We start from the raw sequence: 22,863 nt of genomic DNA, 5'->3' as shown, positions 1-22,863 counted from the left end.
CAGGCTGCACAACGGGTTGGCATACTCTGGGTCAGGTGGTCGAGCAGCTACTGGGGTATAGCCCCCCATTTTTCACCAGTGCCTGTCGGAGCTCCTGAAGTTTCCTAGGGGTTTGAAGACGTGCAGTGCTACGTCGACCGAGAGCATCCCAGATGTGCTCGATGGGTTTAGGTCTGGAGAACAGGCAGCCCACACTCCATTCGCCTGGTATCTTCTGTTTCAAGGTACTCCTCCACAATGGCAGCTCTGTGGGGCTGTGCGTTATCATCGATCAGGAGGAAGGTGGGGACCCACTGCACCCCTAAAAAGGTGGACATACTGGTGCAAAATGACGTCCCGATACACCTGACCTGTTACAGTTCCTCTGTCAAAGACATGCCGGGGTGTATGTGCACCAATCATAATCCCGCCTCACACCATCAAACCAAGAACCCCATACAAGTCCCTTTCGGGGCATTAAGGGGTTGGTATCTGGTTCCTGGTTCACGCCAGATGAGAACCAGGCGAGAATCACTGTTCAGACTATACCTGGACTCGTCCGTGAACATAACCTGGGACCACTGTTCCAATGACCATGATCTGTGTTCTTGACACCAGGCTTTACGGGCTCTGATGTGAACAGGGATCAGTGGAATGCACCTAGCAGACCTCCGGGCGAATAAATCATATCTGTTCAGTCGTCTAGATTGTGTGTCTGGAGACAACTATTCCAGTGACTGCGGTAAGGTCCCGAGCAAGGCTACCTGCAGTACTCAATGGCCGTCTGCGGGCACTGATCGTGAGATATCGGTCTTCTTGTGGTGTTGTACACTGTGGACGTCCCGTACTGTAGCACCTGGACACGTTTCCTGTCTCCTGGAATCGTTGCCATAATCGTGAGATCACACCTTGTGGCACATGGAGAGCCCGTGCTACGACCTGCTGTGTTTGACCAGCCTCAAGTCGCCCTAGTATTCTACCCCTCATAACGTCATCAATATGTGTTATTTGAGCCATTTTCAATACAGAGTCACCATTAGCACGACTGAAAACGTCTGCACACTTACTCGCTGCACTGTACTCTGACATGCACCAATAAACCTCTGTGTATGTGGACTGCTGCCAGCGTCACTGTGCGACGACCGCAGGTCAAATGCACCGCATGACCATACCCCGAGGAGATTTAAACCCGCAAACCGGCCCAGACCGTTATTTAGCCATGTATCAGCATTATCCTTAATTTATGAGCATGAGTGTAGATTAGCCTGTCCGGAATCCCGACCTGAACCAAATGGAACACCTCTGGGATGGGTTAGAATGTCGACTTCGCTCCAGAACCCACCGTCGACATCCTTTTTTGGTTTTGGCTCTTGAAGAAGAATGGGCTGCCATTCTTCCACAAACATTCAGATTCCTGCCTGGAAGTCTCTCAGGCATACAGCCGGATTGATTGATGATTGTAGAACGAATTTTCGACGGCTTAAGGTGACATCATCATCGGGTTACTCCTGCTGACTGACAGTCTGGACCAGTGGGTGCGATTTATATGCCGGTCGTTACCCCCCTGTACTGACCTCGTATATGGACTGCGCGATGCACCGGCCACGGTGGTGGGGGTAGCACACGCTCGGGAGTCGAATGGCGGTCCTCAGTCTGCGCTCCACTTTCGTCGTGCTCGGTCTTCCGTTTCCGCTTCGTCTGGAGAATTTTCAGTGCTGGAGCTCACGCTTGACTAAGATGAATTCCGCTGTCTTGTTGATGAAGTTCTCATCAGGTACGTTGTCCGCGTATGGAAAAAAGGCTATCTTTTTCGGTTGGTCTTCATCGGTTGGTCTTTTGCTTGAAGGCACGTAGAATTTGGTGATCGCTGCACCCGTTTTTCTGGAACACGTCCCTGAGGTGGTGCAGCTCCAGTTATAGGGTTTCTTCGTGAGTTACACCAGATCTGTGGACCAGTGTGTTTAGCAGTCCTTCCCTTTCTAACGGCTGATGACAGACAGCTATAGGCGTGAAGGTACTGTTCCGTGTGCATTTTCGTCCGTTAGATGCGGTGTCCCTTTGTTTTGTGCGGCTTTTTCCGCACCTGAACATCCAAGAATGGCAACTGACAGGTTTGATTCACCTCCATGCTAAACTGAATTTGGTTGTGAATAGATTTCAGGTGTTGCAAGGTCAAATGACTAATGTATCTTCTACATCTCTGTCTGTTTTAATGGTGCTGACTCTATGGACTTATCCTCAAAGTTTTCGTGTACATATTGGCCACCACAGTTGACGGAGGATACCAACAGACAAACCATCAGTCTGTTCATAGTAATGTCCGTCAAAAAAAAGTATGTGAACGTGAGGGAAAAACTGAAAAGTTTGGTGATTGAGGGTCCAAATTTCTTTTCAGTAAGTTCCAGCGACTCCTTGAGTGGAACTGTGGTAAAAAGTGACACTATGTCGGACCTGACTATGAGGTCTGAGGTTGTCAGTCTGAGTTCCGTAGACTTTTCACAAACTGAGCCGAGTTCTTGATGTGGCGTTCACATTTTCCAACCATCGGACTCAAAACTACGTCAAGTGTTTCGCAAGCTGGTACTCACTGTTGTCTCAGACGTGTGCCCTCTTTGTGTGCCGTCGATAATACGTTCTACAACGATCAATAAACGCGGCTGCAAGCTCGAGACACTTTCAAGCAGCATATTCGCCGGAAAAGAAACCTACTATCACACATTCAGACACTTCACTGAAAGCGTCCCCACCAGAGCTGAAGCCGTCATAAGGCGATTGTTGGTCATGAGCTCTTGATGCTGTTTGGTGATTTTTAGGCAACTTTTTTCGTTATGGAGATACCGCGGGAACACACAATATGTCTCAGGACTCAGAGCGTCTGACAGCTTAGTGACTCGTACCGTAATGGCAACGTCAGGCGACTGCCATGAGCGTCTTTTTCTAAAGATATTGCAAGTAACTTCCTTGGCATTAAGTGTACGCGCAAAATAGTCGATACGATTGTTTCAGACTTTCATTTTAAGGCTGACTGATCTGGCAAGTGTTGTGTTCGAAGTAGCTATAAGATAATTTGCTTGTTTGTTACACTGATTCTGTCCTCTTGGATTTGCTAAGCAAGTATAGGCGTCCCAAGGAATGGTGAGGGGGAGTTGGGACGGGAGGGTGGCGCTTGCCCCTCACCCATGGAGTCTGGAGTACAGTGAGTGCTCTTATTCAAATACTGAGTGGATAACCATAAACCCTCTGGATTTCTTGTCTCATCTACAAGTTTTGGTTATTAAGTCATGAAACTGACCAACTCATTGATATAATAAATGGGAATTTCTAAAGTTTGGCCACCCCATGGAATTATTTCTACGAACGCCCAACTAAACAAACATGCGCTGTTAGAGTTACAGTATATTATTTTTAAAACTGAAATACTGACTTTTCCATGGCAGTGAATCACAATTTTTTGTATCTTTTTTTTTTTAAATGCACTTATTCATAACGATGTTTTAAATTGTGACGAATAGCTTAATGGTTTCAGCGGTTTTCATTTTTTAATGTCATCAGTTGATGAAATCAAATTGTATATTAGTATTTTATAAAATTAATTAATAAGCCATAACTACTGTGTTATAAGCTTTTAATTCCAAAATACACAGCAGTTCTGAAAATGCTATATTTATTTTTAAATGAACACACCGCCATTTGACTGCATTGTTCTTTATTCAAGTACGACCCAGATTTCGGCCTTTTATGTCATTGTCAAGTGACTGAGTTTATGTCATCAAAACATATTTCAGGAAATGACATAAACTGAGTCACTTGAAAATGGCATAAAAGGCCTAAACCTGGGTCGTAATTAAATAAAGACCAACTCAGTCAAATGGAGGTGTGTTCATTTAACAATTATTGTATGACTGTTCCTCAGCCACATCAAAAACTGTTGCTGTATTTATGGTCAGTTGTCACAAAATATCCCCTGTAATGGGCCACACCGCATTGTCCTTGTAGAGGTCTAGAGATGTTGATAACAGACGTGATGACAACATCGTGTAGCACTCTATTATTGACTTTTACGTTGCAAATTATTTATTTTCCAGACCGCTACGGCATTCGAAGTGAGACAAGAGGGAAGTCCGAAAAATGGGAAAACTGAACAGGATTACGTATTGCATCTTGTGAAAGGCTTGGACTACGAGGAGTATGCAGTACATGTTCTCAACATACGAGCAAACGTAAGTAGCCAATAGATAAGAGTGTAACCATATATATATATATATATATATATATATATATATATATATATATATATATATATACAGGGACATATCGTTTCATTTTCGCTTTGAAGAAAATCAAATGCACTGGATACTGAAAGAGAGTAGTAAATTGATCCACGGGGAGTTCTCATGAAAATTCAAAACTGTTTAGCCGTTCGCGTCAGTTCTGGTCGCAATTGAAATCACCAGATGCTTTAGCGTTCAAAAAGCTTCCAGTATCATTGTACCTTCAATTATGAAATTTTTTCCCATATTACCCGTCAGTGTAAAAATTACCAAAATGCGGAAACAGAAAGTAGTAGCACGTAGTTGAATATTACCTGCCGGAAACACTGGAAGCAAAATATTCACAAATCCCACTTACAGTTCAATTTCCTAATAAATTGTGGTTCGCTTTCTCCAACCGCATCCCTCCCAAGAAAATAAAATGTCTCCCCCTCCCCCAATCCACACCACATTTACATTGTACGTTCTTGCCTCTGTAGAGCTATTTCACTTAGACTGAAAAGTAATGCCCCCACCTTCGTAACTCTTCAACAGCCGGAAGCTTTGGTATGCGTCAGCTACTGGCTTGTACCGTAGCCTCTTCTCTACAGCTCCAGCTGGTGGGAAGCCTTAGCATTGAATGGTTGTGTTGTTGCAGTGTAAAGTGTGGAAACCTGCGCAAAGGTCGGTCAATGCGATTTAAGCAACGTGCAGTCACTGAATTCTTGACAGGAGAAGGTGTCACCCCAAAGGAGATTCATCAGAGGATGAAAGCAGTTTATGGTGATCGTGTTGATGTGGGTTCTGTGTATCGTTGAGCGAGTAAGTTTAAATATATTGAGGTGGGAACATCTGACCTGCGTGACAAACAAAGAGTTGGACGTTCTGTGACAACAACCACCGAGTCTCACAAGCAAAATGTTGACAGACTGATTCAGGACGATCGTCGTATCACTCAGAGAGAAACTGCAAGCACAATCGGCATTTCACAAGAACGTGTGGGTCACATTATTGCTTTGCTTGGCTATCGGAAGATCTGTGCACGATGGGTACCCCGGGTGCTGACTCCTGAAATGAAAGTGCACAGACTTGAAATTTGCTAGGAACTCCTCTCGCAGTTAGGAGAATTAGGGTGACACCTTTCTCCATTCGTTGTGACAGGAGACAAATCGTGGGTACACCATTGCGACCCGGAGACGAAACGTCAGCCTATGGAATATCGACACAAAGACTCGCCCCAGAAAAAGAAGTTCAAGACGCAGCCCTCAGCTAGAAAAATCATGGCCACAGTGTTCTGGGACGCAGATGGTGTTATCCATGTTGATTCAGAGCGATACATCGCAACGCTGCGAAATCTGAAACGACGGCTAACAAGGGTCCGAAAGGAAAACGGAAATGTTTTCCTGCAGTATGATAATGCCAGACCACACACTTCACGTGTCACCACAGCAGAACTCCAGAGACTAAATCTCACCAACGTACGGCGTCCTCCATACAGTGCAGATTTAGCACCGTCTGACTTCCATCTTTTCCCGATAATGAAAGACGATCCGCGGAGACTTCAGTATGCTTCTGATGAAGACGCCGAGAGAACTGTGAGACTGTGGCTGCGGAAACAGAGTGTTGACTTCTTCCGTGATGGCTTCAGGAAACTTGTTCATCGTTGGCTGAAATGTATCCAGTTGGCTGGTGATTATGTAGAAAAGTGAATATTGGTAATTAAAGATCACATTCTAAGGATTATTTCTGCGTTTGATTTATTAAAATATTCCTATCCAAACCCAATTAACGAAGGTGGAGGCATTACTTTTCATTCAACTCTCGTATTTTCAAAAATGTCTCTAAGCACTATGGGACTTAACATCTGAGGTCTTCAGTCTCGTATTTTCAGGAGATGGAAAGATTCTAGCAACAGTAAGATTAACCATTTGCAAGCGGTTAACACAATTGTGCTGAAATCGATTAGAAATGCGCATTGGAATATTGTTCACGAACGAGTTGTCGGAGGGAAAGAGCTGATAGTGGAGTTACATGATACTGCTTGCACAGCAAACAATGCAGAGGATTTCTTTGAATCTGGTTTGCACATGGCAAAGAGGGCTTTGAGCCATAATACTGTGGGACCAAAGATAATAAATATACGGGCAGCGTTTGCACAAATTAGGCAACAGCCTTGCCGCAGTGGACACACCGGTTCCCGTCAGATCGCCGAAGTTAAGCGCCGTCGGGCGTGGCCGGCACTTGGGTGGGTGACCATCCGGGCCGCCATCCGCTGTTGCCATTTTTCGGGGTGCACTCAGCCTCGTGATGCCACCTGAGGAGCTACTCGATCGAATAGTAGCGGCTCCAGTCAAAGAAAACCATCATAGCGACCGGGAGAGCGGTGTTCAAATGGTTCAAATGGCTCTGAGCACTATGGGACTTAACATCTGAGGTCATCAGTCCCCTAGAACTTAGAACTACTTAAACCTAACTAATCTAAGGACATCACACACATCCATGCCCGAGGCAGGATTCGAACCTGCGACCATAGCAGTCGCGCGGTTCCGGACTGAAGCGCTTAGAACCGCTCGGCCACAGCGGCCGGCGAGAGCGGTGTACTGACCACACGCCCCTCCTATCCGCATCCTCAGCAGAGGATGACACGGCGGTCGGATGGTCCCGATGGGCCACTTGTGGCCTGAAGACCGAGTGCTGCTGCTGCTGTTTGCAGAAATTGCGACACCAGTAAGAATGCATATGCCAAACATGAACTTTTGCATAAATCAGGTGTATGATAAAAGACGAACGGTCAGTATTACCCAACTGTACGCAAATTTTACCAAACGTAGAATAGTTCGACTCACCCGTGCGCTATTATTAAATCCTCTGTTTGTTATGGCATACATAGAGAAACAGTGTGAGGGAATATTCCCAGGAAGAGCTCCTTCCACATCACTTGTGTCCAGGTGTACGGATACCTGCAGTTTATGTTGGAGAACCGCAGAAAAGAAATTTCCGACGAAGCATATACACTGCTTGACACAAAAAGTGAGCACGCAGAAGGGAAGGAGGAAAGGAAATGAAACTTCAAGCGTTGAGAGCGTGTTTGATGCTATTTCAGTGACTACAACTTCGAAATAAGTTTACAAGGAACTTCGCAGTATGATACCACTTACTGGCATGACGTCACACCTCCTCTGACCTGTATGCATGCACGGAGCCTGTCGGTAAGAGTTCTGTAGAGAGAGGTGCCACGTGTGGGCGAGCGTTGTTCTGCTGGAAAATAGCACCATGATAGGGTTGAACGAGAGGCAATACATCCCGTGCCCATGACGTACTGTCCTGTACCATTACCAGCTGCGACCTGAAGTCATACCCGATGACTTACCACACCCTGAAGCCACCCTGACATCACTGTGCCTCTCCAAAATATTGGAGGAGCAGGAACTGTCCTCACGTCTCCCCCGCCAGAATGAGAGGAGGCGGTAGTACTGCGTGGTCAGTAGAAGTGTGGTTGCGGTCAGCAGAGGCCAGTGACTTCGAAAGTGGACTAATCATCGGATTCTGTCTGAGTAGCAAAACAGATAAATCGAGACCACCGCTACCTTCCCTGGTTTCAGTTCATGAGATATTCTGGGCTTCCATTCCTCCACCGACATTCAAACGCGTCACTGAAATAATTGTCCCCAACACTCCCCAAGTCATCGCAAAGGCGAAGGGTGGACCTACACCATAATAACGTTCACTAATTGGGTTCTGGGTACTTTTGATGAGATAGTGTATTTTAAGTTATTTTTTTACGTATAAGATATCTCAGGTTCTCGAGATAGTGTGTGCCTAAATTACATATAACTGATGTCGTTTACTTTCATACATCACTGTTGTCCGACTTTTACAATGAAGTTAGGTGGTAAATATTTAGTTGACAATAACGCAGGAATGGTGTTTGTTGCCATACAACTCAGTCACCTTTACATAAAGTAAGAACGATGGCATTTGTGGAAGAATGCAGTTAACTGCAGCGTTTGCGTTCAGTAGACTAGAGAGTCTCTTCCGTAAGAAAACTGAGCTGGTCATTGTTTTTTCCAGGATGGAGTCAATGAAACGACGATATCGTATGTTGTGGACGTGATCGACCTCCCTGATACACCTCCAGTGTGGGATAGTTTTCTGCCGTCTATGAGCATCAATGAGAAAGACCCTCAAGTAAGTAAATCACTAGATTTAGTAATTAGCTATATCTTTCCACCTGATCTATTCGCCCTCACATGATCCTGTTTTCATCACGACCAATTAGTCACTGTTTACTTTCACACATCGTTCTGGAAATGGGGAGCCGCTCTTAGTGTCAAATTGAATAATATAATTATCACGATTTGAAGTTTTGACGTGTAAGAATAAGGTTAGTGCATAAGTTCGTAGGGTTTTTCCATAGATTTAATAACACAACAGATACACATAACAGAGACTTAAATCATCAGTAATACATTCTCCTTCACTATTTACAACAGTCTGCCAACGCTTGTGTAACTTTTCCATTCCGCAACTGTATAAAACACGTGGTTTTAAGACGAATAACTCGCCGAGCCATGTTCGGTGCGCAAATTCATCCGTAAAAGTAAGTTCCTTGAAGGTTCTTCGTTTGAGTGCCGAAAAGGTGAAAATCTGAGGGTGCAAGACCAGGTGACTAAGGTGGGTGCAGAATGACTTCCCAACTCCTATGCAGTGTTCTTTGTTATCCTAGCAGGATAAGGGCCGGCGTTATCGTGAAGTAGCATAATGTTGACTGGAACACTCTCTTTCAAATTCTGAAGGTGACAGGGGTAAAATACAGGGAGTGAAAGGATATTTACAATTTGTACAGAAACCAGATAGCAGTTATAAGAGTCGAGGGGCGTGAAAGGGAAGCAGTGGTTGGGAAGGGAGTCAAACAGGGTTGTAGCCTCTCTCCGATGTTACTCAATCTATATATTGAGCAAGCAGTAAAGGAAACAAAAGAAAAATTCGGAGTAGGAATTAAAATCCATGGAGAAGAAATAAAAACTTTGAGGTTCGCAGATGACGTTGTAATTCTGTCAGAGACAGCAAAGGACTTGGAAGAGCAGTTGAACGGAATGGAGAGTGTCTTGAAAGGAGGATATCAGATGAACATCAACTAAAGCAAAGCGAGGATAATGGAATGTAGTTGAATTAAATCGGGTGTTGCTGAGGGAATTAAATTAGGAAATGATACAAAGTAATAGATGAATTTTTCTATTTGGGGAACAAAATAACTGATGATGTTCGAAGTAGAGAGGATATAAAATGTAGACTGACAATGGCAAGGAAAGCGTTTCTGAAGAAGAGAAAATTGTTAACATCGAGTATAGATTTAAGTGTCAGGAAGTCGTTTCTGTAAGTATATGTATGGACTGAAACTAGACGATAAATAGTTTGGACAAGAAGAGAATACAAGCTTTCGAAATGTGGTGCTACAGAAGAATGCTGAAGATTAGATGGGTAGAAAAAATTGTTCAAACTTCTCTGAGCACTATGGGACTTCTGAGGTCATCAGTCCCCTAAGACTTAGAACTACTTAAAATTAACTAACCTGAGGACATCACAAACATCCACGCCCGAGGCAGTATTCGAACCTGCGACCGTAGCGGTCTCGCGGTTCCAGACTGTAGCGCCTAGAACCGCTCGGCCATTCTGGCTGGCAGATGGTTAGATCACATAACTAATGAGGAGGTATTGAATAGAATTGGGGAGAAGAGGAGTTTGTGGCACAACTTGACAAGAAGATGGGACCGGTTGGTAGGACATGTTCCGAGGCATCAAGGGATCACAAATTAAGCATTGGAGGGCAGCGTGGAGGGTAAAAATCGTAGAGGGAGCCCAAGAAATGAATACACTAAGCAGATTCAGAAGGATGTAGGTTGCAGTAAGTACTGGGAGATGAAGAAGCTTGCACAGGATAGAGTAGCATGGAGAGCTGCATCAAACCAGTCTCAGGACTGAAGACCACAACAACAACAGCATCAATTCACGCAGCCTTCCTGGTCATTAATTTTGGATTGGGTCCGAAAGACGTCTTAGTTTTTGTCATTAAATGTCTTCAGTGATGCTTGCGCCTCGGGGAAGCAATCTCTAGTACATCACACAGTCGCTGTTCCACCAGATGCATGATTTTTTTTGTTGGCGTGAGCAAGTCTTTTTATGGAGAGTTGCTGCTTGGTTTGGGCTCAAAAATTCCTTTCTTTTCCTTATGTTAGCATAAAGCCACCATTTGTCACCACTAGTAGCTATACAGGATAGGAATGGCTAGTGTTCTTCACGCGACAATTGATGACGAGCAAGCCGAGATGCACATACGCCACCCGCTGATTTTTGTGATTTTGGCTTAGAGCAAGCGGTACCCAAACACCCCATTTTTTAACCTTCTCCATTGCATTCAGACGTCGCACGGGGGTGAGTGACCACAGTTCGTCACATTTGCTAGTTCTCGAGCATACTGACGTGGGTCATTGTGGACTAATGCGTTTAAATGATCTTCATCAAATCCTGAAGGCCCTCCTGAACGTGGAGAGTCACTGATGTCAAAACGATTCTCCTTCAAAGGAGAAAACCATTTTCTTGCTGTGCTCTGTGCAATGGCATTATCCCCATACACGGCACAAATGTTTCTGGCTCCCTCCGCTGCTCTCAAGCCTCTATTGAACTCAAACAGAAGAATATGTCGAATATGTTAGAGTTTCTTGACTAGGCACTATAATATAATAAAATAATGGAATAGATGATAATAAAATGCGTGGCTTTTTAAAATGTATTGAATTAATGAGATTAATTTTTCGGCATGAATGACAAGCACAATAAGCTGAGCTATGCCTGGAAATAAGTTCGTATTAGTTCATATTATTTGGCAGGGCGAAGTAGTTTCTTTCCCCGCTGTAGATTTGTGCTTACCATTCTTTATAATGTTACGTTTGGTCGCCGTGTTCACCTTTGAAGTCTTGACCGTGATCCCATTAAGCTTATCGGATCTTCGTGATTTTCCAAAGTACACAGGTGGGCTTCAGTTCTTGTAATTATTGTACTATTTGAAATAACAACTCACACGACCTTTCTGTTAATAAAACAATAGTGTATTTTTCTAAACGGTGCACATATGAAATACATACTCCTCACTTATTCATAGCGACCCCAAAATGGCGGTCTACAATTACTCGCTAAAATGGCGTGCTTCTCACTCGTTCACTAGCTGAGCGCGAATCCTTCCTTCCTCCTACTGGTACCAGAAAAAATCCTCTGTTTTTTAACAACTGAAAGTCAAAAAACACATGATGGTAGGCATAGGCTCTGTGATGAGCTACCGCTTCATCTTCTCTCTTTACCTTTAAAGAAGACGAAAACATAAAGGAAATACAAAAGGTTTGTCACAGCACTCCATTTTCTAGCATCCACAGTTCCGCTCACTAGCTCCATATAACAAAATGACAGTATGTAAACTCAAATATCAACAGTGAACTACAAGTAAAAAATGACAATCGGTAAATAAACCCATAGCAACAATAACATCCAAAACAGAAACACCACGAACTTATGCATCAGTCTCATAAATTTTGAGAACATTCTTCATTGAGTGATGCAGTCTTTGTAGTACTATGTCTCCATCAACAAAATCTTCTCGTTTCACAAGCCGCGTTGCTTAGAATGAAACACTCGAGCTTTCGTACTGAGATGCAATGGCACCCCTGGAACGTTCCAAACAGGGCCTGAGTGACGATTGCGCGAAAGGCAAGTTGGGCGACTCCTATCAGCTTAGTCCCGCTCAGTGACGTCTTATGGCCCGCTGCGAATTCCTCTCCTGTGCCAGCCTCTTCATCTCAAAGTAGCACTTGCAACCTACGTCCTCAATTATTTGCTGGATGTGTTCCAATCTTTGTCTTTCTCCTCAGTTTCTACCTTTTACTGCTCGCTCTAGTACCATGGAAGTTATTCCCTGACGTCTTAACACGTGTCCTACCATTCCGTCCCTTCTCCACCTACTGTTTCCCTCGCCGATTCTTCGGAGAACATCCCCATCCCTTACCTTAACAATCCACCTAATTTTCATTATTCTTCCTTAGCATCACATCTCAAATGCTTAGATTCTCTTCTGGTATTCCCACAGTTCATGTTTCACTATCATACGATGCTGTGTTCCAAGCGTACATTCTCAGAAATTTCTTCCTCATATTGAGGCTTATGTTTGGTAGTAGTAGACTTCTCTTGGCCAGTGCTATTCAGCTTTTTACGTCCGCCTTGCTCCGACCGCCATAGGTTATTTCGCTGCCTTCGTTACCACCAATCCTGCCATTGGGTTCCTCGTTGTTCCCATTTCTGCTGCTTCTCATCATTCTCGTCTTTCTTCGATTTACTCTCAGACCGTGTTCTATACTCATTAGACTATTCATTCCATTAAGCACGTCCTGTAGCTCTTCACTTCTACCTAGGATAGAAACGTCACCAGCGAATTTTAGCACTGATGTCTTTTCACCTTGAATTTTAGTTCCTTTCTTCAACCTTTCTTTTACTTATGTCTTTGCTTCTTCGCTGTATAGATTCAACAGTATTAGTTAAGGACTACATCCCTGTCTTACACCGTATTTAATCTCAGCGCTTCGTTTGGTCTTTCACTCTTATTGTTCCCTCTTGGTTCTTGTACATATTATGTATTACCCGTCTTTCCCTATAGCTTACCCTTTTTTCTGAGAATTTCGAACATCTTGCACCATTTTACATTGTCAAATGATTTACCCAGGTCGACCAATCTTACGAGCGTGTCTTGATTTTTTTTTTGGTCTTGCTTCCATTATCAATTGCAACGTCAGAATTACCTCTCTGGTAACTTTATCTTTCCTAAAGCCAAACTGATAGTCATCTAACACAGCCTCAATTTTCTTTTCCACTCTTCTGTACATTTTTCTTGTAAGTACCTTTGATGCATGAGCTGTTAAGCTAGTAGTGTGATAACTCTTGCAGAACCTAAAGATTGAAATTTGGAAAATTTCTTAAGTAACCAAGTTTACTAAAATGAAATAAAATACGGTCTCCGATCTAATTAGGCATAGTAATATGAAACATTACTTTTAAAGAATCTGTATTAAGTTTTGGTAAAGGAAAGCTACCATTACTTCTTTCCCAGAGAAGTGCAATGAAACTCTGCAATAATAAGACAAGTGATACAGCGAATACTAGCAGTCATAAATAGAATGTGCAAGCTCTCACAAGAACTACTGACACTTTATCTCTTCTCCACAGTAATGCTTCGTTATATATAAATTATCTCATGATCAAATTTTGTGAAAGACACTACTAAACCAAAAATGGACATGGATATAGTCCTGTTTCGTTAGTTACTTTTGATATAGTACAATGATAATTAAAAGTCATTGGCAATAGGATTTTTACACTCACTACGAAGCAATATGGTTTCTCTTTTTATGAATAAAAGCAATTAATCTAAGTTTATCTTTCATAGGCAAAGACTTAGGTGGGGCCCTCAAACTGTCATTCCAATTTTTACTACACAAAGCACACAAAACTCTGGAATTACTTCATAATGCAATTAGTAAAACTGACCAATACACTAAAACCAACTAAACACACTTTTCGGAGAATATTTGGTAGATGCAAATTTAGGTTTTACTTTTCCACAAATTTCACTCGCCTTGCATGGATTTTTAAACAGTTAATGCCAGTGATTTTTCATACAGGTTCTTAAGTATGACTTTAATTGCATTTACACTCTAACTAACCTCAAGACAACGTGCTGTCTTATTGCCATTTATACAACCAATAATTTTCACTAACAGAATTTAATGCAGTTAATCTTTAAAGCACAAACACTTTGAATTAAAACAAATCAAACATTATGGCGGTTTTCATAAATGCAATACTAACTACCTCCCGTGATTTCAATGAAACCCACAGTATTTCTATACATCTTGTTGCATTCAGAATTAAGCAACACCAACAATCACTTATTTTCAGTCGTTTTTCACATACAGGATACTCAGATATTAGTACACTACTGGCCATTAAAATTGACACATCAAGAAGAAATGCAGATGATAAATGAGTATTCATTGGACAAATATTTTATACTAGAACTGTCATGTGATTACATTTTCACGCAATTTGGGTGCATAGATCCTGAGAAATCAGTACCCAGAACAACCATCTCTGGCCGTAATAACGGCCTTGATACGCCTGGGCATTGAGTCAAAGAGAGCTTGGATGGCGTGTACAGGTACAGCTGCCCATGCACCTTCAACACGATACCACAGTTCATCAAGAGTAGTGACTGCCGTATTGTGACGAGTCAGTTGCTCGGCCATCATTGACCAGACGTTTTCAATTGGTGAGAGATGTGGAGAATGTGCTGGCCAGGGCAGCAGTCGAACATTTTCTGTATCCAGAAAGGCCCGTACAGGACCTGCAACATGCAGTCGTGCATCATTCTTCTTCGGAGGGATCGAATGAACGGTAGAGCCACTAGTCGTAACACATCTGAAATGTAACGTCCACTGTTCAAAGTGCCGTCAAATTCGAACAAGAGGTGACCGAGACGTGTAACCAATGGCACCCCATACCATCACGCCGGGTGATACGCCAGTGTGGTGATGACGAATACACGCTTCCAATGTGCGTGCACCGCGATGCCGCCAAACACAGATGCGACCATTATAATACAGTAAACAGAACCTGGATTCATCCGAAAAAATGACGTTTCGTGCTCCCAGGTTCGTCGTTGAGTACACCAGCGCAGGCAGATTAAAACTGTGTGCCGGACCGAGACTCGAACTCACGACCTTTGCCTCATATCAACGCACACTCCGCTGCAGAGTGAAAATTTCATTCTAGAAATATCCCCCAGGCTGTGGCTTAGCCATGTCTCCGCAATATCCTTTCTTTCAGGAGTGCTAGTTCTGCAAGGTTCGCAGGAGAGCTTCTGTAAAGTTTGGAAGGTAGGAGACGAGGTACTGGCAGAAGTAAAGCTGTGAGGACGGGGCGTGAGTCGTGCTTGGGTAGCTCAGTTGGTAGAGCACTTGCCCGCGAAAGGCAAAGGTGCCGAGTTCGAGTCTCGGTCCGGCACACAGTTTTAATCTGCCAGGAAGTTTCATATCAGCGTACACTCCGTTGTAGAGTGAAAATGTCATCGCTACTTAGAATATAATATAATAAGTAGTAACACCGAAATGCGTTTGCTAAACCCTTACATGTCGGGGGCAAATTTCGAACGTGATGCGATCATGGAAGGCTACGATAGGAACTGTTCAAAGATAATTGCTTCGCAAAGATTCAAGACCGAAGTTACTGGATCGAGATTGTCACCTTGGCCACAGATTTTCAGGGACGTCAAACACGAAGATTGTGAAATACAATCATTTCGTAGGAGAGCGGTTGGTTGGTTGGTTGGTTGGTTTTGGGGAAGGAGACCAGACAGCGTGGTCATCGGTTAGGAGAGCGTCTCAGACTCTTACAGATTTTTATTTTTTGGCTTGTAGACCTCAAAATATTACAGTTCAACACTAGGTTACCCTACATATAAAAACAATAGGTTTCATATGGTATAGCTCTCAGCTAATGTTAAATCTCAGTTTACAAGTCATTCGATTAATAATACGATTTGTTGATGTTCCAGACAGCGACTGTGGTAGCACACGACGGTGACATCAGTATTAACGCCGATATCTCTTACAAGCTGGAGGCGAAGAATGGTAAGTGAATAACAAATTTTACATCCACTTAAAACCACAAGGGATGAACAGAAAGAAATATCTTCAATTTCTTACATCGTAAAATATCGTGATAATGGAACAATTTTGGCTTTGGTGGTGATGGTCTAATGCCGTTCTCCAGTCATCAGTCACCCAGTGCGAGGTAGTAATGCTAGTAGTAGATGAGTTTTCCTTTTTGACAGCAAAATAACTCATCATGGTCGAACTAAAGAGAATGTAAAATACGTACTGTTAACAGCTTGATAAGCGTTTATAGAAATTGTATGTTTGTTAGCACCGAATATAAATTTAAGTGTTATGAGCATCTTGTAAGGATATTCGTCTGGAGTGTACCATTGAAAACAAGAGAGACCTGGATAGCGCGGACAATAATAGAGCAGAAACAGTTCAGACAATAATAGATTAGAAACTTTTTAAATGTGACGAAGTCTTAAGGGGTAGATTGAATAACTTAGAAATTGCTAGTTTCAATAGTGCCCACTCTTATCATCGAAGTGGAATTGAGCATTTCTAAATCGTATTTCTGAAAACATTTCGAATTATTTCCTAGTTGGGAAGAAACGATCTAGACCTAAATTTTCCTACCTCTAAACGTTTAAAAACCTAGCCAAAATATCTTTGTAACGCGAATTCTCTTTAAAAAAAAGCAACTCTTAACTTATTCTTATGTCGTTAAACCCATAAATCGATACGAAAACAGCTGCATATGTTCAAAATATTTTAGCGTCGTTTTTGTTTACAGACAGCCAAACTCGTGTCATTCATGAACTAATGCATTCTCTAAGGGCCGGCCGGTGTGGCTGAGCGGTTCTAGGCGCTTCAGTCTGGAACCACGAGACCGCTTCGGTGGCAGGTTCGAACCCTGCCTCGGGCATGGATGTGTGTGATGTCCTTAGGTTAGTTAGGCTTAAGTACTTCTAAGTTCTAGGGGACTGATGACCTCAGATGTTAAATCCCACAGTGCTCAGAGCCATTTCAACCATTCTCTAAGGTTAAACTTAATTCATCTTTAGAAACTGTCCAAGAGTGGGAAATGTGGGTGCTGTTATATGTTGGTGAGTAGGGGGAATTGTTAACAAACTTGTAGGAACCATTTTCTGTAGGGAGTGGGTGAGGGATGTAGTGGATAAACATTGAGAAAATATAAGAGGCTCTCTCCTAGAACTGCAGAGTATGCAGCAGGAACATATTGATCAAGGAGCAGGAAGAGAAAATCTCTGTCCTTTAGACACAATTTCCGGAAGTACAATGGAGATAGACCAGAGGAGGGTAGTTGGGAACTGTAGTCGGTAGGAAGTGAGGGAAAAGAGAACGTGATCTAATAATCATCGACACTAAAAACAGGTATCCACCACCGCCAGGATTAAGTGGGGAAGAGCCCAAGGTAGGACTAGGAGCGGGAAATGTGGAGCAAACTTCAACCGAGATGAGGAAGCCTAGGAATGTTAGGAAGAAGGAAGTTCTGCTGTTGGGTAGTAGCCATGGGCGAGGTGTAGGCCCTCAATGGATTGGAAGCGTAGGGGCGCCATACCAGGCCATGAGCGTTTTCGAAACAAATCGAGCGATGAGTGAAGTGATAGGAATGACACTGATGGAAGCCAACACTGTGCGTCAGTAGACAGGATTACACTAGGCATGAACTACACCTTACCAGGGTTGGGGGGGGGGGGGGGGGAGATTGGTGCAATGTGGAGGTTGGACCTTGGGTCACACATGTTTAAATACCTGTTGTCATGCATAAGAGAAGTAGGTATTTTAAGGATAAATCAAGATAACAGATTCCCCTGCCTAATGTGTAACCCCAGCACTCAAAAGTATCTAAACTAACCACACATAAGACACATACTCTAACACATCATCTCATAAAGAAAAAGAAAGCACTGAAAAAAGTAATATGCGACCTTCGTCAAAACATTCTTTCCCTGTATTTCCCTGTTATTTATTTGACTTCCTTGTGTACATTGCAACTATCATATTTACTTTGATAAAACTCTGTTTCCTTGCACTGCTCCACTTTTTAATTTTCTTGTGCTTCCCTCATTTTTCTTCTGATTGCCTTATTTATCTTCCTGCATTCACTTGGGTTTCTCCTATTTCTTCCTTCCATTAGACTCAGTACCGCATCCGTCATCCATGACTTCCTCTCCTTCATCGCTGGTTTCATGTACCTTATCTTTTGTCTTTTTGCCAAACTGACATTGCTTGGAATGTCTTCTCTATTAATAGCTAAGTTGAGTTCCGTTTGTATATTCCGTTTTAGTATCAGGTCTTTCATTTTCCTCAAACTGCAGATTTGCTTTTTCTTTCTCTTCACTCTCTTCATTCTGACTTTAAAAACCCCTACAAGTGGTGTGTGATCAGAGTTTACATCTCCTGGTAATGTTTTTCCTGATTTACATCTATTCCTGAAACCTTTATTTACTAGTAAGAAATCAGTCTGGTTTCTCACACATTTCCCAGGGCTGTCCATTGGAGACTTGGATGTGTACAGTCTACTACGTGAAAGTTTAAACCAGGCATTCATGATCACTAGATCATTTGACACCCCAAAACTTTCAAGATTATCCCCTCTGGAATTCTTCTCTCCTAATCTAAATGGTCCCACCATGTCTGGTGCTCTACCTTCCCCCACTTTCGAATTACAATCTCCCAGCACAACTGTTAACTCATATTGTTAAATTTCCTCAAAATTCCATTTATATTATCATAAAATTCTTCCGTCTCTTTATCCTTTTTGTCCGTTGAAGGGGCATACACTTGTATTATATTTACATCACTAGGGCTACCACTTGGCTGCAATAACATTATACAGACTGATACAGGTATGAGATTTTTCAGACATTGCTGGTTTCTCTGCTAGTATTACAGTGACTCCAAGTTGGTGCTTGCCATCTGCTCTTCCTGAGTATAGTACTCTGTGTCCATTTGTGTAAATATCTCCTATGTTTGGCCATCGCATCCCGCTAACTCCAAGTATCTCTGTGCCCATGCTATCTATTTCTCGAATTGTGTTATGTATTTTCCTTCCTTGACTCACTGATTTTACATTCCAGATTGCCACTTTTATTTTTTCTTGGCATTTGAGTTTCTTCGTGTCTGTATGCATTAGTGTTACTCCCAAAGATCTGATTGAGGAACTTACTCCAGAAGCTAATTTCTCCATAGGTATTGCCATGATGATTACTAGGACATGCCAGAAGGTCTTTCATGTAGTCGTTGTCCGGTATGTTCTACATTCTTAGGCCGTTGACCATCTTCATGGTTCCTCCGTCTTTCGAACTAGTTTCCCAATTCTAGGGCAAAAGAATGCCCCAATCTCAGTCTGCTATTGCCAAGAGAGAGGGGGAGACCCCTTATCACGAGAACCACTTGGTCGCCAGATCTTAGTCAGTCTAAAGCAGGGTGCACCACAAGCAGGTGAGGATGGCATTACCCCTTACACCCCTACAAAAATCCTACTTTTCCTCAAACCGCACAAATCCTCTATTGATACCTCCTCCTACCGCCCCATATACTTCACCTCAGTGTTTAGCAAGGTCTTCGAATTCCTCCTCTTCTGAAGCATTCTCAACACCTGAAAAAACATCACCTCCTTCCTTTTAACCAGTGCGGCTTTTGTCTGACATTCTCTTCTGATGATGACCAGCTCCTAACCCTCACCCATCTACTATACCACCAACTAAACACCTGAAAATCTGTTATGTTTGTCTCAGTCGATCTAGAGAAAGCCTACGATCGTGTATGGCATCCCAGTCTCCTTTTCAAACTCTAGACTTACGCACTTCTACTTAATTATGTCCATCTGAATGTATCCTTTCTCTCTTATCGCCCATCCTTTGTCTCCATTAACAACACCAATTCCTGCACCATCTGTTCCACAGCAGGTGTGACCCAAGGCCCTGTCCTCTTTGTTCCCCTCTAGCTCCTCGAAACGCCTAAACCACTCCCACCAGTCCACCACCTTCACTATATTGATAACAACACTTTCCTTGCTCTCTGTCCTAAATTCCAGAATTATCAAAGATCCCTCCAAATCCACCTCAACCACTTTACCACCTGATGTAACTAATGGATCCTCAAGGTCAACCCTTCCAAAAAAACCAGGCTATAATCGTAGGACACACCATTCACAACTTCCATCTCCACGAGCTCTACCTCACCATGTATGACCATCCTATCCAGCTAACTAATACACTAAAATAACTTGGACTAAAAATCGACTGCCGACTACTGTGGAAACCTCACCTACTAACCATCCAATGGAAAGCCCAAATAGGCCAAAACTACTAACTGACAGAACTTGAGCATTGCACTCTTCACTCTGTGTGTGTGTGTGTGTGTGTGTGTGTGTGTGTGTGTGCGTGTGTGGTTTGAGGTTTTCGGGCGCTAAACAGCGTGGTCACCAGCGCCCAAACACATAGAAACAGGAGCACATGCGGTGAAGGGACGAAGACGGACAGCAAACAAGGAGAACGGCTAAAAGACACAGGCCTGACGCAGTTCCAAATCCTCACATACAGAGGCAAAACAAGAGGAAAAGAAACGCACTAAAAAGGAAAGGAAACACAAGGAAAAGAGAACAGAAATAGAAGTGAAACAAGTAGGTAATCGTGACTGGCGGACCTCTTACCTAAAACCTGGGTGAGCCAGTCACCCAGCAGCACATTAAAATCCTCTCCTTAAAATCCGAGGCAACAAATTGGACAGGACACAAAACCGTAAGACCTTAACCACAGTCGTTGCGTCGTCTTGCAAAATAGAGGGCAAATCCGGTGGCAAGGAAACCACCACCCTCTGGTCAGAGAATAAAGGACAGTCAAGTAAAATGTGGCGGACAGTAATCTGGACGCCACAAGCACTGCAGATTGGGGGGTCCTCCCGCCGGAGCAAAAAACCATGCGTTAAAGGACTGTGCCCGATGCGGAGGCGAGTGAGGAGAACCTCATCCCGCCTGCACGACTGGTAGGACGTACGCCACGGCCGCGTGGTGGCCTTGACCAAACACAGCTTATTTTCACCAACTGCCAGCGATTCCTCTTCCCATTGACGCATAACACGAAAACGCCTCCATAACTACAAAACTTGAGCTGACCCATCTTTTGCTATGCAAAAGTTACATTGATCTGTGTCCCACCCAAGTCCCTCCAACATGCACTCCGCAAGGGTCATTTACCAGTTCATCAAATTCCTGCCTCTCCTCACTCACATTGAACACTTCTCAGCAATCTGCCCCCTCTGCAAACTTTAATAATCCTAAAATCTCCCCTCTACTTTCCAATCCTTGCGTGCTGCCATGCCTTTACCAACAAATCCCACCAACACTACACCTACACACCCTCAACATTCTCTCCCAAAGAAACTCCAGCCTCCTTCCCTTCTCAGATCATGGACTCTGCCGCAACATTTACCCATCCTAAGTCTACCCCACCCATTCCGCCTCATCAGGGCTATCTCTGCCTCCCCTCCTCATATTTCCTTACCCCCTTTTTTCCCTGTCTGCCTGTCTTTCTCTGCCCCTTTTTCCCAATAACTTTCATCCTCATCAGTACCCCCTCAACTCCACCGCCTCTTTTGTCCCAACAGCCACTTCTACTCAATCGATATTATGCTCCACTCCTCCATCATTGTACCACCACCTTCCTACCCTCCTCACCAGTCAATCTTTCCCCTTTGACAACAGACTTTCTATCGAAGGGCTTCAAGTTTCTAGTGAGAGGAAAGAGCTTCTTTTTTTTAGCTACAAGTGCAAGAAGTCAAATCTCTTGAATACATGAAAACTTTCATTCTGTTCTCACCTTTCTTGTTTTTCTTCCCAGTTAGTGGTTGTTGTCATTTGGCTGAAAAGCGGGTTGCTGTACCCCTGACAGTCCCCACCCTGCCCACCTACCACTTGGCCACATGTGGCATGGGGGGGGGGGGGAAAAATCAAATAATAATAAAAAAATGAGTAGGTGACACACAAATCGAAACATATCTACAATTTAAAATAAATGACATACATAATGGAACGGTACATACAGGATCAGCAGAATCTAAGTATATAACACAATTTAAGTAAAATCGAACATGTGGCAAGATAAAAGGCTGTGAACATACATGGTTCAGAATAAGCACGAACCTCTCCACATGGACATTTCGTGTAAAAGGGAACTAGTCCATTATGGTCAATAGCAGACGCTGATTCAACTCATGTGGTTTCCATTCCATTCACGGCCAGACGTTCCCGCGCAAAGCAGCTGTTGGCATCAGTTTGTGCTTTTGTGATACCTTGTAATAACATTGCAAAGTACTAATATTAATAATTATTTCTATTTCTTACACGCTGATCGCATTTCCTGAAGAATAGAGAAACTTCTAAGAAAAAGGCAACAGTTGTAACAAAAGAGGAATGTAAAAATACCCGGTAAAGACTGGAGAACGATAGACGTAAGACTTCTATGTAAAGGCCTACGACATCTAGATCACATAAGTGAAATAAAGCGATTTTTCATATAAAAATACGAAGCTGTGGGAAACCCTCATACTGATGTATATAGGCAGTTGCATTCTAGAGGTTCCAGCAAGATGTAAAAGAGCAAAAGTCTCTTTAGAAACGCAGATGGACCATTATGGAACTCTTCCCTTAACCATGAGCTGAAATACAGGGTGATTCAAAAAGAATACCACAACTTTAAAAATGTGTATTTAATGAAAGAAACATAATATAACCTTCTGTTATACATCATTACAAAGAGTATTTAAAAAGGTTTTTTTTCACTCAAAAACAAGTTCAGAGATGTTCAATATGGCCCCCTCCAGACACACGAGCAATATCAACCCGATACTCCAACTCGTTTCACACTCTCTGTAGCATATCAGGCGTAACAGTTTGGATAGCTGCTGTTATT

The 22,863-nt window shown here is 43.0% G+C and overlaps 1 protein-coding gene across 1 annotated transcript in view; it reads left to right on the top strand.

The window, feature by feature from the left end:
* The window catches only part of LOC124619549 (cadherin-23-like), a 490,213-nt gene that overhangs the window by 107,620 nt on the left and 359,730 nt on the right, over positions 1 to 22,863 (top strand). The window contains exons 6-8 of the mRNA XM_047146019.1: positions 4,065 to 4,199; positions 8,301 to 8,417; positions 15,880 to 15,955. Coding sequence (XP_047001975.1) covers positions 4,065 to 4,199; positions 8,301 to 8,417; positions 15,880 to 15,955 — 328 coding nt within the window. The remainder of the gene's footprint in view (positions 1 to 4,064; positions 4,200 to 8,300; positions 8,418 to 15,879; positions 15,956 to 22,863) is intronic.

This window comes from Schistocerca americana, chromosome 6 (genome assembly GCF_021461395.2).
Source record: "Schistocerca americana isolate TAMUIC-IGC-003095 chromosome 6, iqSchAmer2.1, whole genome shotgun sequence".
NCBI classification, from domain to species: domain Eukaryota; kingdom Metazoa; phylum Arthropoda; class Insecta; order Orthoptera; family Acrididae; genus Schistocerca; species Schistocerca americana.
Note: the sequence above shows the minus strand (reverse complement) of the source record. Positions and strands in the feature narration are given on the sequence as shown.